The sequence below is a fragment of the Protopterus annectens genome, chromosome 1.part0 (assembly GCF_019279795.1).
Source record: "Protopterus annectens isolate FY-2018-M chromosome 1.part0, PAN1.0, whole genome shotgun sequence".
Classification (NCBI taxonomy): domain Eukaryota; kingdom Metazoa; phylum Chordata; order Ceratodontiformes; family Protopteridae; genus Protopterus; species Protopterus annectens.
In genome coordinates this window covers 1,726,311,766-1,726,328,091 of record NC_056725.1, presented here as the reverse complement: position 1 = coordinate 1,726,328,091, position 16,326 = coordinate 1,726,311,766, and the positions used below count along the sequence as shown (strand labels likewise).

Here is a 16,326-nt window from a genome sequence, read left to right as displayed (position 1 = left end):
ATACAAATGGATCTAAGATTGTCAGTTCCAACTGCTCTGAAACTAAAGTTCAGGTCAGGGAAGGAGACAAAATAGGTGGGGTAGTACTAATAAGGGTCTCCGTACGCAATGGGGTAGGAACAAGGAGAATCCCCATTTGAATTTGTGTCGAGAGAAATTTCCTCATCATCCTATCAACATCTGCTTCGGTCAGATTTTTGGAGGAACGAGATGAAGAAACAATGAACAAAGTCCCAGAATTGTGAGGTTTTTCCAAGAAAGGAGATGGCAGACTGGAAGATACTGGATCCAAAGTCTGACGAGGCCTATCCTTGTGCTTTTTCAGATCAGAGGGGGGCAGATCCAATGTCATAGATTTTGGATTTAAAGTAGTCAGTTTGGAGGGTTTCATCTTCAAATCCAACTGAATTAGATCCATTGGTTTTGATATTTTCAGAGGTGCTTCCAAACCTGGAGCAAAACATGGGCCAGAAGAACTTGAAGGGTCCAGTGGATTCTTTGTGGTCTCTTTTTTGTCACCTTTCTTAGGGGTTTGAGCTGCAGAAGCTCTATCAGAGGAAGTCAAAGGCATTACTCCTCTTAAAATCAGTTTATTTTTATGGTCAATAAAGGCCCTAGGATTAAAGGCCTTACATATATTACATGCAGAGTTCAAATGGGCTGGGCCTAAGCAATAAACACACAAATCGTGTGCATCCAACAATGGAATCTTGTGGCCACAGGCCTTAAATTTTTTAAAACCCAAAGGTTTCTCAGACATATCTACAGATGTTAGCAACAATAGAACAGGACAGAAAAGAGGAAGTTTTTTTTTTTTTTTTTAGCTTTTAGATATTTATGAAAAAAGGGCAGAAAATAAGTATTGCCAACAATGGTAATTTAAGGGACTAACTCAAAGGTAAGGGAAAGGGAAAATACCAACAATGGTATTTAGAATTTACACTAAATAGTGTAGGAGGGCAAGAGAGGATATAATTTAATAAGGAACAAAAGTTAGATATATAAAGTCTAGTTTTATTCACAGTACACAAGTTTTAACTCAAGTGCTAACAATGACCATGTTTATATGGGAAGCCGGCAAACAAAATCTGAAGTATGGTAAGGGACTAGTGCATTATGGGTAAGGGAGAAGCTTAAGAGCTTTCAGTGCTCCACCAGCTGAAAAAAAGCATCCGAATCAGATCCAAAACCATTTGTTGAGGAAAGAATGAAAATTACATCATCAGATCTTCTGCTTCCTCTTCCTAGCAACTCCCCTTAGAGAATGAAAGACCCAAAGATGGGATTCTTCACTGGGAAACAGGCTCCTTACGTCAATTTAATTGTAAAGCCTCATCTGCTCACTTCTCTGAGACTGACAAGAGTGGCTGAATCTTGCCTATATAGGACAACACAACAACCACAGAGGATATGCCCATCTCCCAAGTTCTTAGTGGCTTCTAAAGGAATCTAGAGAATGTGATAACTGGTCCAAGTTACCCAATTTAGACAAAGCAGAGTCAGTCACTAGTGAAGCCTGCCTGACAACCAAAGACTCATGTAAAACTCTTCTTCTTGTGGAAAGGGAGGGAAGAACAAAAGAGCCCAAACACTGTTCTACGTTCTAGCCAAGAAAAGTGCCAGATAAGCAGATAGCAGAACTTCAAATAGTTGGTAAGCCACCAGACCAGGTTTTTAAAGTTTTGATGTAAAATTTTAATAGGCCATTCTCAAAGCCTTAAGCAAAGAGTAACAGAATATTACACATAAAATATTTTTAAATCAAATTTTCATGGAAAAGGCAAACCTTACAAAATTTAATATTTGTGAGGTAACATTTTTAGTAACAGCCACTAAAAACACAATTTCTAACTTAAATAACTTTATAGAGAAATAGTAAACGTTTTCTCAGAGAAACCGATAAAGTAGAAGGTTTCCCCCACAGGGTTACTTAGCTGTCCAGCATTGGTGAAGAGCTAGCCTAGTGTCAATCACTCAATGCCCACAGGGAGACAGCACTTCAACAGCATGAAACCACAGACTTTATATGGCTCTTCCCAAGTTGTTTAGTGGTTAGGGCATGTGGAATGTGCCCTAAAGCTTTGGGCACAGGTTGTCATATCCTTGGTAGGATACAATACATATAGCTTAGGCTCCTGTAACAGTTATCTACTCATACATCCAAGTACTAGAATACCCTAATCAGAACTCATAAATCAACAGGAGTTATGCCTCAGGAATCCACAAGCACATTAAACAGAGTGGGAAATGAATACTGAGAAGCAAGAAATACAGTCTTATCTTTTTACATCTGGCAGTCTGGCATTACAGATGATTAGGGCAATGAGCTGTTAATGAGCTACTTTTTGTTATACAGAGTTTGATCCCCTTAGCCTCCACTTGTCAACTCTGTGATTTTGAGCATGTCACTTAACCAAAGCATGCTCTGGGACTACTGAGAAATTGGGCAGGTCTCAATATTCCTTAGACTGCATGCCTAGTGACTATAAATGCACTAACCTATATGCATATGTCCAAACTATTGGCAGATCTCACCACCTACCAATGTCATAAATCATTTAGTGTGTGTGTGTGTGTGTGTGTGTGTGTGTGTGTGTGTGTGTGTGTGTGTGTGTGTGTGTGTGTGTGTGTGTGTAGATACTCATTTTCAACAAAAATCTTTACATGCATCACAAAATGCAAACATTAGACAATTATGGCAGTTCTAGGCAAAGAAGATGCTTGTGGTGGAGGTATGGGGGATCAGTCCTGTATGAACATTTTAAACATTCAGCATATTACTAGAATCTAAATGGGCTTGTGAATTTCTTTTGGATTTTCTGAAAACCCCAGCAGGACTGAGTTCTAAAAAACAGAATCCACACCTTAAATCCAAAGTCACTACTCATATTTCATGGTAGGAATCAAAGGAATATTAAACTTTTCTTAAGCTGAATATCCTCTGCAAGCAAACTACTTACTGATAAATTCAACAAAACTGTCATATATTTTTATTTCCTTGGTAGTAAATAATCATAGATTTACAGATTAATGGATTATTACTAGGCAGACGATCTTGGGGGGTGGGGGTGGGGTGCTAAGCCTAGTCAGGTTTTCCTGAAAGAATAATGATGTCCTTTTTCCAAACAAGACATTGACAGCCAGGCATTTATAAACTATCTCTGCCCATAAGGGACATGGGTGACAGGCCTCGTGTAAATTTCCTATTCTCCATCCACTGGTCTAGGTTGCGCTTAAACTGAGTAATAGACAAACTCAGCTTCTCATGGATGGGAAGCCTGTTCCATAGGAAGGGCAGTCTCTGGGACACAAATCTATCTCTCCAGCATTTTCTGTTTGAGTCACAGACAACATTCAGGTCCCCAGACCTTGTATTTCTGGTACTGACCTTCGAATCAATAGGAAATTCCTTAGTGTGGCGTTTGCGGATGGCTTGTAAGCCAGTCATAGATCACCCCTCAGCAATCTATAGGACTAGAGGGAAAGGACCTTAAGGTGCTCTGCATAAGGCAGTGCATAACCAGTAAAATATGTGATTAAAATATAAGACTAGAGGAACCATCATCATAAACTAATAAATGTATACAACAACCATATAAAAATCAAACTAAAATGAGTTGTCAATTCCAGGCATTTGTCTCCAACAAACAAAAGCAGAACGTGAAGAAAATAAGTGTATCATTTCTAAGATACAAGTGTGAATTTTGATCACTGGCCAACATCATTCTAGAGTTCTGCAGACACTTCTCTCTTCACTGGAACCACTAAGATGTCAGGTTGAACTTTCTTATGAAGGAGCTAAGTAATGTATCACCAGCACTTTAGAGATGAAAGGCTGAATCAATTTATCATGGGATTATGTAAAATCTCATCAGCCAGATGAAAAAAAATACCTTTCCACTTTTTAAGACAGCTTTGGAAAATGTGTAAATTCTACTTTTGAAACTTCCTTTCTTCAAAACTATATTCATTTCTCAGTCATAAGCAAGTCAAATTTCAAATTATACCATTGCCAGTTTAAAATCTTGATGACAAGTGTTATTCAACACTAGTTTCTACAACTACTCATCCTGTAACAATGTATTCTTTTCACCAGTACACGTACTACAGTTTTGTGGAGATTTTAAAGGACTTGTCTAATACCCTGAATTTAAGGGAGATTATGAGTATTGGTTCAACTGTACAGCAACTTGTGGGGGTCCACAATGTAAACTCTTAAGATCAGGTGACAGCTAACTTGCTCAATTTGGTGTCAAATTCACATTATAGAACCACTAACTATGTAACCTGTTCCAAAATGTTTAACAAAAAGTGCCAAAACTTTTTTTTTACTCTGCAATGCACACAAATAAATATAAAGAGCTGCAAAAATGTCATGCATCCATATCACTATTTCTCTTAAGCTACTTACTTTGGTACCATCCACTGAGACAGTGTAAAAAATATACTGCTTGATGAAATATTATATTTTGCATGCTACTTCAAAAGATGCAAAATCTGTATATTTCAGCTTTATATCTCGCATTCCTTTTCCAAACAAGAAACTCAAACCTAAGCAACATACCTCTGAAACCTCTTAAGAGAAAATAATCTGGACAAAGCCATGAATAATAGGGGAAAGGCCCAAAAATAGGGACACTTTTTAAATATTACTCTTACAAACTTAGAAATTTGACAGAATAACAGATTTTGCATTAGCATGCATTTTCTGAAGGGTACGAAGTCTGAAATTCAAATGTCTGTCATTATTTCCTGACTTCAATCCTCAATGATTTGACAATAATTTACTAGAGAACCAGCTTTTTTGAGGAACAGACAAAATATATGGGGCAAAGATCTGGACATTTTGTAAAAATCTGAACAGTTGAAAGGCATAATAAGCGAGCTAAGAGTTAAAGAGCAGATAAATAAATGTTATCTGTATGCATGAATCTAGCTAATCCTAGTTATTTTGTTTAGCCTTCCTAACAACACTGGTACATTATCTTGGTAAACACAATGTCAAGGGGACAACAAACTGTTTTCATGTAGGGGTACAAATACAGATTTTAAATTTGTATGACAGAATTATGCAGCACTGCTATCTCCACCCAAGTCAAGCATTTTTCTCGATAATGCACATTTAACATGATGTCGTTAAAATGTAATGTACATAGCAAAATTCACATTATTCAAGTTCTCAGTATGAACTGTTGATATCAGAGCAATGCATTACCACTATGGGCACAGTTACTGTGTTTCCTGAATTCTGTGCCCTTTTTATTGCGTTATGTTTCTTTTGTCCCAAGTTGTACTTGTTTATGCTATACGTAACATTGTTAACAGTTACGGAAAAATGCTTCATGTAGTGTCCTTGTGGAGAGTCAAATGCAACTCCTCAAAAACTTTTTTACAACTCTGGTCACTGGCTAATAACAATTAAAAAAAAAAAAAAAGAAAAAGTGGCAGTTAAAAGGCCACTATATCTGTCCAGTACTTTTTGTCATGTGTTTCAGTAGTCACCTTTTGTAGTTAAAGCTTACCTGTTCCAATAAAGCAGGACAAAATAGCCCCAATGACACTAAACATTAATGGAATGGAAGAATAAAATGACAAAGTGAATGATATGAAAAAAACACAAAAGCACTACAGGATAAACGTACAACACTTAGAAGGGAAGATAGTGAAAAGCCATACCAAGTCAACAATTAGTGCAATTTATACAGCAGCACACTGAAAATGAATGCAGAAAATCATACCTCCAGAAGGTTGTCGAGTTTTGCGGGGTGACTTTGGTTGCCTCTGGTAAGGATCATTAGAACCATACAGCTCAAAGGTGCAGAGGTTCAACAGGATAGTCTTCTGAAGATAGTCAACTATTGCGATACCATTGCAGTTGCCAAAAACCACGCTGAAATCATGAAGCAAAACATCAGCATAAAATCATGGACATTAGAAACTGCATAATTTCCCTTCAAAGATGGTTTAGACCTAATGATAAACTGTGACCAAAACTTGTAAAGCTGATCTGTAATGAACTGTGCCATTTTCTACTTGGCTTTAATCATATTCATAGTTGCATCTCTAACCTACTCAATGACTGCCCTTAGATGACCACTATGTTCAAAACTGAAAAAAAAAACACTTCTTTTTTACCACACTTGATATATTTAAAAAAATCTATTAAAGCCCCATACTAGCTTGCAGTCATCTACAAATGTAGCAAAGCCCTTTGGTATTGGCTTTTACTTCAGAACAGTAGATGCCAACAGGAGAGGTCCCAGCACTGATGCCTGGGGGACTCCACTAGAGACACATCTCTTTGTGGACATAACTTCCTCTATTTTGATTATCTGTATTCTAACTGTGAGCCAGCTGGTAATCCAGTGGGTGACACAGGAGTTTATTCCAAGTTTATTTAGCTTTGATACTATGCCTGAGTGGGGAACTATATCAAAAGCTTTGTTCTGGTCGAGGTATGCAGTGTGTACCACTTTGCCTTCATTGCTTTGGTAATCTTTTCAAAAAAGAACACCAGGTTGAGTAAGCATGACCTGCCCCTGACGAATCCAAACTGTGATGGGTACAGTGTCCGGAGGTTCTCTATGTCCTGATAGATTAATTCCATGTTGTGTTTTCATGACTTTGTAATTTAGGCTGGTCAGATTTATGGGTCTGTGGAAGGTCCTGCCTTATGCTGTGGAATGACTGCAGCTGTTCTACATTTGCTTGGTAGAAAACCTGTATGGAGGGTGAGAGTGAACAGTGTTGATAAGGCTGTAGCTAAATCATGATGCTATTTAAGATGCATCCAGGGATATTGTCAGGACCCATCAATGTAGAATTTTTAGCTTTTGATAGCACTTTTAGGACTTTGTCTTTTGTGATAGCTGAAGGTGAGCCAGTATCAGGTATATCTTGAGGGACAGATGGAGGGCAGAGAGGGGTAACATTAGAGCTAAATCTTTTGGAATTGGGTCCATAAATGTCAGTATTTATTTGGTGATGGTGGTGATTCAATACAGCTTTATTTCCTTTTTGAAGGGGATTCTGTGAAGTGCAGAAGTTACTTACATGTTTACTATCAGTGACTGCAAAATAAAATCAGGGTTACTTAAATTACTCAACTATCTTAAAAAAGGTGGATGAATTATGTATCTGTATTGTCATAGTTTCTCCAGTTTTATTGAAGATGACACTGATATATTTCTTTCTCATAACTCGTTACTTTGTATAATATATATTGCACATCATCTGTCATGTTGTGTTAAAAAGCTACGGGCAAGACTATATAAAAATAAACTACAGAAAAGGCTCAACCCGAGGAATGAAAACTGCTACTTCGGGCTTCCTATTTCTTAGAATGGCTCAAGATAATGCCATTTTAGTGCATTTTGCATGTTGTGCAAAACTATGAAATGTGGAAAACATGCAGAATCAAAGTTTGCAAACTTCAGCCTAGTTTTTAAGAGAACCAGATATACGCTGTATTGCAAACATTAACACACTGAAAAAAGTTGATTACTTAACACTGTAAGCTGGTAATTTATGTTATGCTGCTTGTAGAGCATTGTGTGTGATGTGTCTTTAAGAAGCATAGCAAGTGATGAACATGCATGTATTGTACTTACTGCCATTTTGAAAGTGCACCCATAGAGTAAGGATGTGAGAGTGAATGTAGTTAGTTTGTATACAAGTTATCTGAGTTAAAGTTAACAGTTGTAACCATAATGTGTTTGCATATAATAAAGCTGCTTGAACAGAACTCACGAAGACTCATCTATCACATCCAAGACAAGACAACAAGATGAGTGACATGGTGTCAGAACCAGGATTCCAGAGATTGCTATTTGGAGCCATGAGGTGCAGAGATAACAGTGAAGGTAAACTAACAGAAACAAACATGAGAAAAAGCCAGAAAAGAACCAAAGGTAATGAAACTAGCACAAACAGTTTACTTTATAAAAAAGATAAAATGGAGCATGACAAGGGCACAAACTGCATTATTAAACAAGTGAGAGACACAAAAGGTTTATTAACTAAGCGAAATGTTTGAGATTAAGATATTAAAACAAAACCGGCATGTTTAGAGCAAAATGAGCACAAGAAAAGTACAATGGGCATGAAAAGTGATTAAATAAGCAAAATGAATATAACAAGGGTAAAAAGGGCACATTAACCATAAATAAAGCAAGGCGTCTGCATGTTTTGTGGCAAAGTGCTGTGTTTTGGCATAACTATGACTTTGTATTGTATCAAGGGCATAGCTAGAGTTATTCAAATTATCTCAAAGTGTGTAAAAGTGCTTGCAGTGTGTGCTTATTGCTGTGCATAGATTCCGAAGAGCTTATCTGTGTGCAAAGTACAGGCAAAGTTCTTGTGCTGGGTGTGTCTATTCGCAAAGTACCGCCATTACAGAGTGTTTCTTGTGCTGTAAAGAATTATCTAGCAAAGTACTGCCATTTTGGAAGTTTCAGTGTGCCATGTACTGTTTATTCGAAAAGTGCAGTTACTTTGAAATGTTTCTCGCTCTGAGTTTCTTTTGCCCAGTTCATGCACACAGTTCAGTTATTTGAAATGCTGAGAGTGTCAAAGTGCCCGAGAGAGTTATTTCAAAAGATTCAGTTATTTCGCAAAGCTCAGTTATTCAGAGGCTTGTTGTGACTTTGAGGAAAGTTACAAATACTGGCATAAATTTCTGGCATATGTGTATGTGTGTGTAGTCAAGCGTACTTGCAAAATCCTTCTCTGGTATGTGCTAATATGACAGATGGATTTCGAAAGCCCTCACCACTTGTATTTGATCAGAATATTGCACAGAATTGGAAAACATTTGAGCAAGAGTACGATATTTTTATATAAGTAGCTTATTCCGACAAAGATGCATGCACCAAGGCATTCATTTTGTTAAACCTAGCTGGGTCAGAGTTCATTTGTGTATGCACCAGCAGTATATGAGGGAGAAGGTGAAAATCATCATATTATTATACAGGCTGAATCAAGGGAAGACCCCGAGTGTTTGAAGGGCAAATTTAGAGAAATGTGCAACCCCCAGACAAATATTACATTACAGAGGCATTTGTTTTACACAAGAGATCAGAAACCAGGGGAATCTTTTGCAGCTTATATTACTGACCTGAGAAACAAAGCTAAAATGTGTTGGTTTGGTGACTTAAAAGATAAGTTGATGAAGGGACAGGCTTGTTTGTGGTGTTAACAGTGCTGCTGTGAGAAAGATTTTGCTTAGTTTGATTTAACATTGAGTAAAGCCACTGAGATTTGTCAAATCCACGAAGTTACAGAGGCACACAAGTATACTTGCGAATGACTTAGAGTATGACTTCTGTGGGCTCCAGAGCAAATGTACCTAAGTTGAAGTTAATAGCTGTAACTGTAATGTGTTTGTATATAATAAAGCTGCTTGAACAGAACCCACAAAGACTCGTCTATTACATCCAAGACAAGACAAGATGAGCGACACTACTGATGCATGTAAAAATCAATTTACTGCCGACTCTGCTAAATCTTACTAGTAACTCAACCACTGGTAACATTCATCAATTTTTCACTAACATAATTTGCCTTTACCAACCTTACAGGTAAACTGCAAGCCATACTCAATACTCAATAATCCCTCACAAAAAAAAAAAAAAAAAAAAAAAAAATCAGGGAATCCACAAATTAAAGTCATCTCTAAAACCCCCCATTAATGGACTACTTTATTCACAAACAGGAAGTAGCCAGGGGCGGCTCGTGGCATCGGGCTGCTGGACTGCAGCCCCCTCAACATAAAAAATAGAAAGGAAAAAAAAAATATATATATTTTTCAAAATTTCGCGGATTTCGCACATGCACAGTAGTCCCGACTACTGTCGGTCTATGCGCATGCTCAAGGCAGTCCGGCAGTCCCCATAGGGGACAGTGAGACGCCTGTGCACTTTTAAAGTGCACAGACTCGCTAGGATTATGGGTCGACTGCAAGAGCAGCAGCAGGACTCGGGAAGGAGCATTGGGATCTCGTCGGGCTTTCCTTGGGATCTCGCGGGTCTTTGAGTATTGCGCAGGGGTGTGTGTGTGTGTGTGTGAAAATGCCCCAGGTGCTTATGGTGGTGTGGTAGGGAATACCTCAGGCTTGAACCCTGTACCCTGTATGCAAATGTTAAAGACTTGAGTTCCCTACCCACCACCATTTGTAAAAAAATTGCAGATTTTTGCCTCATATTCGATCTGATCTGTTCCTCATAATATCTGTGGTTTGTAAATGTTGCAATGCTTGATATTTGATGGTGTAGTAGTAGCATTGTTGCCTCTCAGCTGCAGGTTCTTGGGTTTGATTCTTGGCTGGGGTTCCTTCTTTGTGGGGTCTGTATCTTCTCCCTGTGTTTGTGTGGGTTTGCTTTTGTGTCCTCCCATGTTACAAAGACATGTCTGCATTATTTCTTCCTGGGCCTCTGCTGAAAATTGTTTATTTGTTCCAAGTCAGACTGTCTTGATTAAAAAATGTTAAATAAAATTGACAGGCATTTGAATTTCAGACTTAAGGGTTTCTGAATGTTTAATTCCTTGCATATTTGATGGTGCAGTGGTAGTATTGTTGCCTCACAGCTATAGGTTTTCTGGTTTGATTCTTGGTTGGGGTGGCTTCTGTGTGAAGTCTGCATCTCCTCCATGTGTTTGTGTGGATTTGCTCTGGTGCCCTGCCATTTTACAAAGACGTGTCTGCAGTTTTAATCCCTGCTGAAAATTGGTTTTGTTCTGTCCGCAGTAAAATTGACAGGCATTTGAATTTCAGACTTCAGGTTTCTGAATGTTTAATTCCTTGCATAATTGATGGTGCAGTGATAGTATTGTTGCCTCACAGCTATAGGTTTTCTGGTTTGATTCTTGGTTGGGGTGGCTTCTGTCTGCATCTCCTTCCTGTATTTGAGTGGATTTGCTCTGGTGCCCTGCCATTTTACAAAGACGGTTCTGCAGTATTAATCCCCTCTGCTGAAAATTGTTTTTGTTCTGTCCGCAGTAAAATTGACAGGCATTTGAATTTCAGACTTCAGGTTTCTGAATGTTTAATTCCTTACATAATTGATGGTGCAGTGGTAGTATTGTTGCCTCACAGCTATAGGTTTTCTGGTTTGATTCTTGGTTGGGGTGGCTTCTGTCTGCATCTCCTCCTGTATTTGTGTGGATTTGCTCTGGTGCCCTGCCATTTTACAAAGACGTGTCTGCAGTATTAATCCCTCCTCTGCTGAAAATTGTTTTTGTTCTGTCCACAGTAAAATTGACAGGCATTTGAATTTCAGACTTCAGGTTTCTGAATGTTTAATTCCTTGCATAATTGATGGTGCAGTGGTAGTATTGTTGCCTCACAGCTATAGGTTTTCTGGTTTGATTCTTGGTTGGGGTGGCTTCTGTGTGGAGTCTGTATCTCCTCCTGTGTTTGTGTGGATTTGCTCTGGTGCCCTGCCATTTTACAAAGACGTGTCTGCAGTTTTAATCCCTGCATCTCTGCTGAAAATTGTTTTGTTCTGTCCGCAGTAAAATTGACAGGCATTTGAATTTCAGACTTCAGGTTTCTGAATGTTTAATTCCTTGCATAATTGATGGTGCAGTGGTAGTATTGTTGCCTCACAGCTATAGGTTTTCTGGTTTGATTCTTGGTTGGGGTGGCTTCTGTGTGGAGTCTGCATCTCCTCCCTGTGTTTGTGTGGATTTGCTCTGGTGCCCTGCCATTTTACAAAGACGTGTCTGCAGTATTAATCCCCGCGCTCTGCTGAAAATTGTTTTGTTCTGTCCGCAGTAAAATTGACCGGCATTTGAATTTCCAACTTCATGTTCTTCAGAATACATAGTAGCACAACCTTTTTTTAGCAATTTTCTAAGTTTATAAGATGAATATTTTAAATTTGTCCCTATTTTTGGGACTGTATTCCCCCATTATTGGCTTCCAGGTTTTTGTGCTAAGGTTGACAGCTATGGCAAGAACTGAATTCACTGAATATGTTTGAGGGCTGTATTCCCTCATTACTGGGTTTGTCCAGGTGTTTTGTACTAAGAGGTTGACAGCTATGGTGAGAACTGAATTCACTAAATGATAGCCATTTAAGTTTCAGTCTTCCTCTTTTACAAAGCAGCTGATGTATGAGTGGTATGTTACTCTTGACTGTTTTTGCTCAGGGACCTTGGCAGTAAAATATATGGTGGCAACACAACATTTTATTCTAGCAACTTTCCAAGATTATACAAGCAATGTTTAATGTGTCCCTGTTTTTGGGCTTTTGACCCCCAATACATTTTGGCTTTTTCCAGTTTTCTTGAGCTGCGGTTGAGATGCAGTTGAGTATTGAGTAGATTTTACAAGGAACTGAGAGCTGCAGGGGAATAGAAGTTTAGTGCTTTGCCAAGTTAATACTATAGCACAACAGGTTGTGTACTTGCTTTGATGCAGAAGGTTGTGGGTTCTACTCCCACAAGGGTGGATGCTGCCGGAGAATGTTCTCCTTGGTGAAGATACTAACTATGAGTTCGTTATCAGTTTGCCATCCATTTCCTCTTGCAATATTATTACTAGCTTATCATTTTTAATGTAATATAGGCAATTTATTCCTGAGGGCAACAGACACTTTATTTTTCGATGAAACCATGAAATATAAAGGTGATTGCTAGCAGCAACCACTTCATTAGTTACAGATTTCTTTAATGTGAAATTATTTAGATGACTGACTTCAGAGATTGTGCATATTTACTGATAATGGACTGTAGAATTGTGCATATTTACTGATAAAGGTGGACTGTAGAATTGTGCATATTTACTGATAATGGTGGACTGTGGAATTGTGCATATTTACTAATAATGGTGGACTGTAGAATTGTGTATATTTACTAATAATGGTGAACTGTGGAAGTCTGAGTAGACTTTTTTATGATAAATGTTCTCAACTGGGCAGTTTTGCCATTATGGGTGCATATGGTTTGTTTCATTGCTTACTGGAAAAATGTTCAAAACAAATTTAAAACACCCTGTAACAAGTGTACTGTATTGTACAAGGAATATAATTTTAGTACAATAAGGAAGGTGTATCAAAGAGCACATGTATGTTTCATATGCAAGGAGCCTATGATTCGAAAACAGCCCAAAATTAATCTTTATCTGACACTGGCAAAATGTATTTTCTTTGAATGTGGGTTTCAATGCTGTTTCAATGAATGTGAGTTTCAAGGGCAGAGAAGTTTTAATGCTAAGTTTTCATTGTGAGACTGCATTGCTTTGTTTAACAGATGACTTAGTGTTTGTGCTGTAAAATACAAAATAAAACTTTCAAATGAAGTCCAACTCATCATAGAAGTAAAGCAGTATGCACATTAGTGTTTATGGTAAATGGAGTGAAATAGCCAAGTATAATGGTTCATTGGAATGGCTGCAGAGGCTCCATTCAACCATTATTTTGTCAGGGGGGGAAAGCAGCAAACTCAGACAGGCCAAGCTGAACTATACCTCCCAACTGTCCAGATTTTCAAAGAATGAATAGATTTTTGCTTCTTATTTTTGGTTTGTTGTTCATAAAATTTGTAGTTTTAATTCCTAAATGATTTGCCAGAAGTCACTCAATAAGTTTCAGACTTCATAACCTTCAGAAAAATGCATGTTAAAGTAAGAGCTGTTCTATCAACTGTCTCAATTTATACAAGAGCAATTTTTAGTACTGTTTATATGTGCCCCCAATATATTTGGCCTTGTTCAGATTTACTGCATTAACAGGTTGAGAGGTACATGCAAATAAATTGCTTTATAGAATTAGGCATTGCCAACCTCTCAACTGTCCCCAATTTTTGGTTCAAAATGTTGCTCTTCCCCCTTATAATCCCTCTGCAAAATAGCAATTTTGGAAGAAAACATGGAGGGTTTACAATTAAGAAATAACTGTAATAATCAAAGTTATAGATTACTTGAAATGCATGTAGATTCTTTTATATTTTGTCAGCTGCTCAAGGTAGCAGTACTAATATTAGAGTGTCCCTTCTTTGACAGGTAGCAGCTGTATTGTGTGTCTATTTTATATCTTTGCATCACATTTTTGTCCATTTTTCATAAAATTGTGTTTTTTGGCAAATTAGTGACAAATTACTACAGACTGAAGTTAGAAAATGACAGACATTTGAGTTTCATATTTTATACCCTTCAGAAAATTCATACTAATGCAAGACCTATTCTATTATCTTTCTAAGTTTATTAGAGCAATATTTAAAAATTGTCCTTATTGTTGGGCCTTTGTCCCACTTCTGTGTAGGTCTTTGTCCAGATTTCTTGCTCTTGAGGTTGAGAAGTATGACAAATGTGTCAGGGCCATCACAGTCAGCCAGAGAGATTTCAAATTGTGACATTCTTGTTGCACCCCACTCCCCCATGTAGTGACTCTGGATGTGTCCAAGCAAGGCAAGGAGTAGTTGTATCTGCCTTGGATGGGGAGGACACACTGCATAAGTACTACAGTGGCTTTTCATCTGTCCTTGATTTTGCAGAATGGTTTGGTTTCTGTCATATTTTTGTACTGTTGATTTATGCTTATTACTCAAAGTGCCTGTTGCTCTGTGTTTTTAAGTAGCAATGCTTTAATGACCATAAGGTAAGCTTGTCTGAGATCGTAAGATGCAAGTAAGCTTTAATAAGCATACTGTTAAAGAATTGCCAACATTGAAAGCCTTTCTGTTGTTGCCATGCAGAGAATACTTGACTAGATAATGTATAAGCCTTGGGTATTAAAGGACAGGATTCCATTATTTTAAAAAGCTCATTACACTTGTTGGAGACTTGCAGTCATCTCTACAGACTTTACCCGTAAACTAAACCCAATCATGTGTGGTCCATAACCTGTACAGTAATCCTTTAAGCAATGTATCTTGAGCTTGTTTCTTGTTTGCTTTTCATTTTTTACTTTTATCATGTTTTCCCCATGAAACAAGTTGTCAGGCAGCAGGTCTTTTTTGGATAAGAAACATTTTTACAAGTGGGGGCATCACATAGATTTCTAATTTCAGCATGTTACTTGGTACTTTAATAAAGCTGAATATATTATAATTAGGACTGCAGTGCAAGGAGAAGTGGTTTGAGTTGAGTGCTTCTGGTTTTTCTTATACTTGATTTTGACTGGCATTCCAGTAATGTATTTAAAAAGTAATTTATTTTTTCATGCCTCACAACCTTTTGTTTCCATCTAGATATTAAGTAAGCTGTCATGCAGCCAATGCATTGAAATATTTTTATTCTTCTACACTTATTTTTGTCTTGATTGGACTTTCATAATGATGGTTTGCCACCCAGGGCAGCGTATTTAATTAAAGTTAGTTTTTTGTGGTTTTGTGCATAGCTCCTCCCCTTTCTGGTTGACCACACCTCCTCCCCTTGACCCCACCCATTCAGCTGTCTCCTGCAACCCCCCTGTGATTTGAAGTCACCAGTCCCACTGGAAGTAGCATAGCTATACTTCATTTCAATTACCTATTAAACATATCTGAGTAAGTGGCGGTAAAATGTGTTGCCATGGCAAACCCTTCTTTTGACAGAAAACAACTCAATGAACAAAATAGTCATGTGTAAGGCAAAACTGTACCAGGGATAAAATGAAATTCAAATGTGTCTTGTCCCTTAACCATAAAAAAATCTAAATGAATACAAACCATATCTACACTCAGTTCTGGTATGCAAACTTCATACATTTACGGTCACCTAAAAATGATTCTCTCTGTATTTCAAATGGGAATTAAAAATATTAATGTTACAATGTAACGATTGCTTCAAAGATATTATTGGACATCCTAGTTCCACTTCTAAGTTCTGGAGTATCTCTGAAAGGAAATAAAATACTTGTTTTTTTATGGACATCCACATACAGCATTTTAGCACTTAGATTTGTCACAAACCCTAGCATAAACCACCTCTCTTTACAAGCTGTAATAAAATATAATAAAGACAACCTTTGCTGAACATTTTACAAATTCTTAATCAACAATATGTATAAAATACCTTACTGAATAATTGCACATATTTGCATCTGTCATATAACACAATATTCCCTTCTTTATCGGTCTGCCTCACAATGCACTCACATTTTTCATGGCTAACCACTGAAGTTTGGTTAAACTAAAACTCTTCAGTTGATGTAGAGACTGTCTTCATACTTTCAATGTATGTATTAACAGTACAGTCTCAAAAGCATTTATCACAGTACTACTTCTAAGGGACAGAACTCTGAAAACACTTTTAATGGGGAGAAGTAGTCATTAACCTATAGCCTGTGATCATTTCACAGGTGTTTAACATACCATTTGTATCACAGTGTTAATCCCTCAACTGTC

The 16,326-nt window shown here is 37.6% G+C and overlaps 1 protein-coding gene across 2 annotated transcripts in view; it reads right to left on the bottom strand.

Annotated features, from left to right (window-relative positions):
• Window positions 1-16,326, bottom strand: part of STXBP5 (syntaxin binding protein 5) — a 3,006,986-nt gene that overhangs the window by 586,063 nt on the left and 2,404,597 nt on the right. For both annotated transcript variants that reach the window (XM_044068842.1, XM_044068850.1), the window contains exon 18: window positions 5,739-5,890. In XM_044068842.1, coding sequence (XP_043924777.1) covers window positions 5,739-5,890 — 152 coding nt within the window. The remainder of the gene's footprint in view (window positions 1-5,738; window positions 5,891-16,326) is intronic.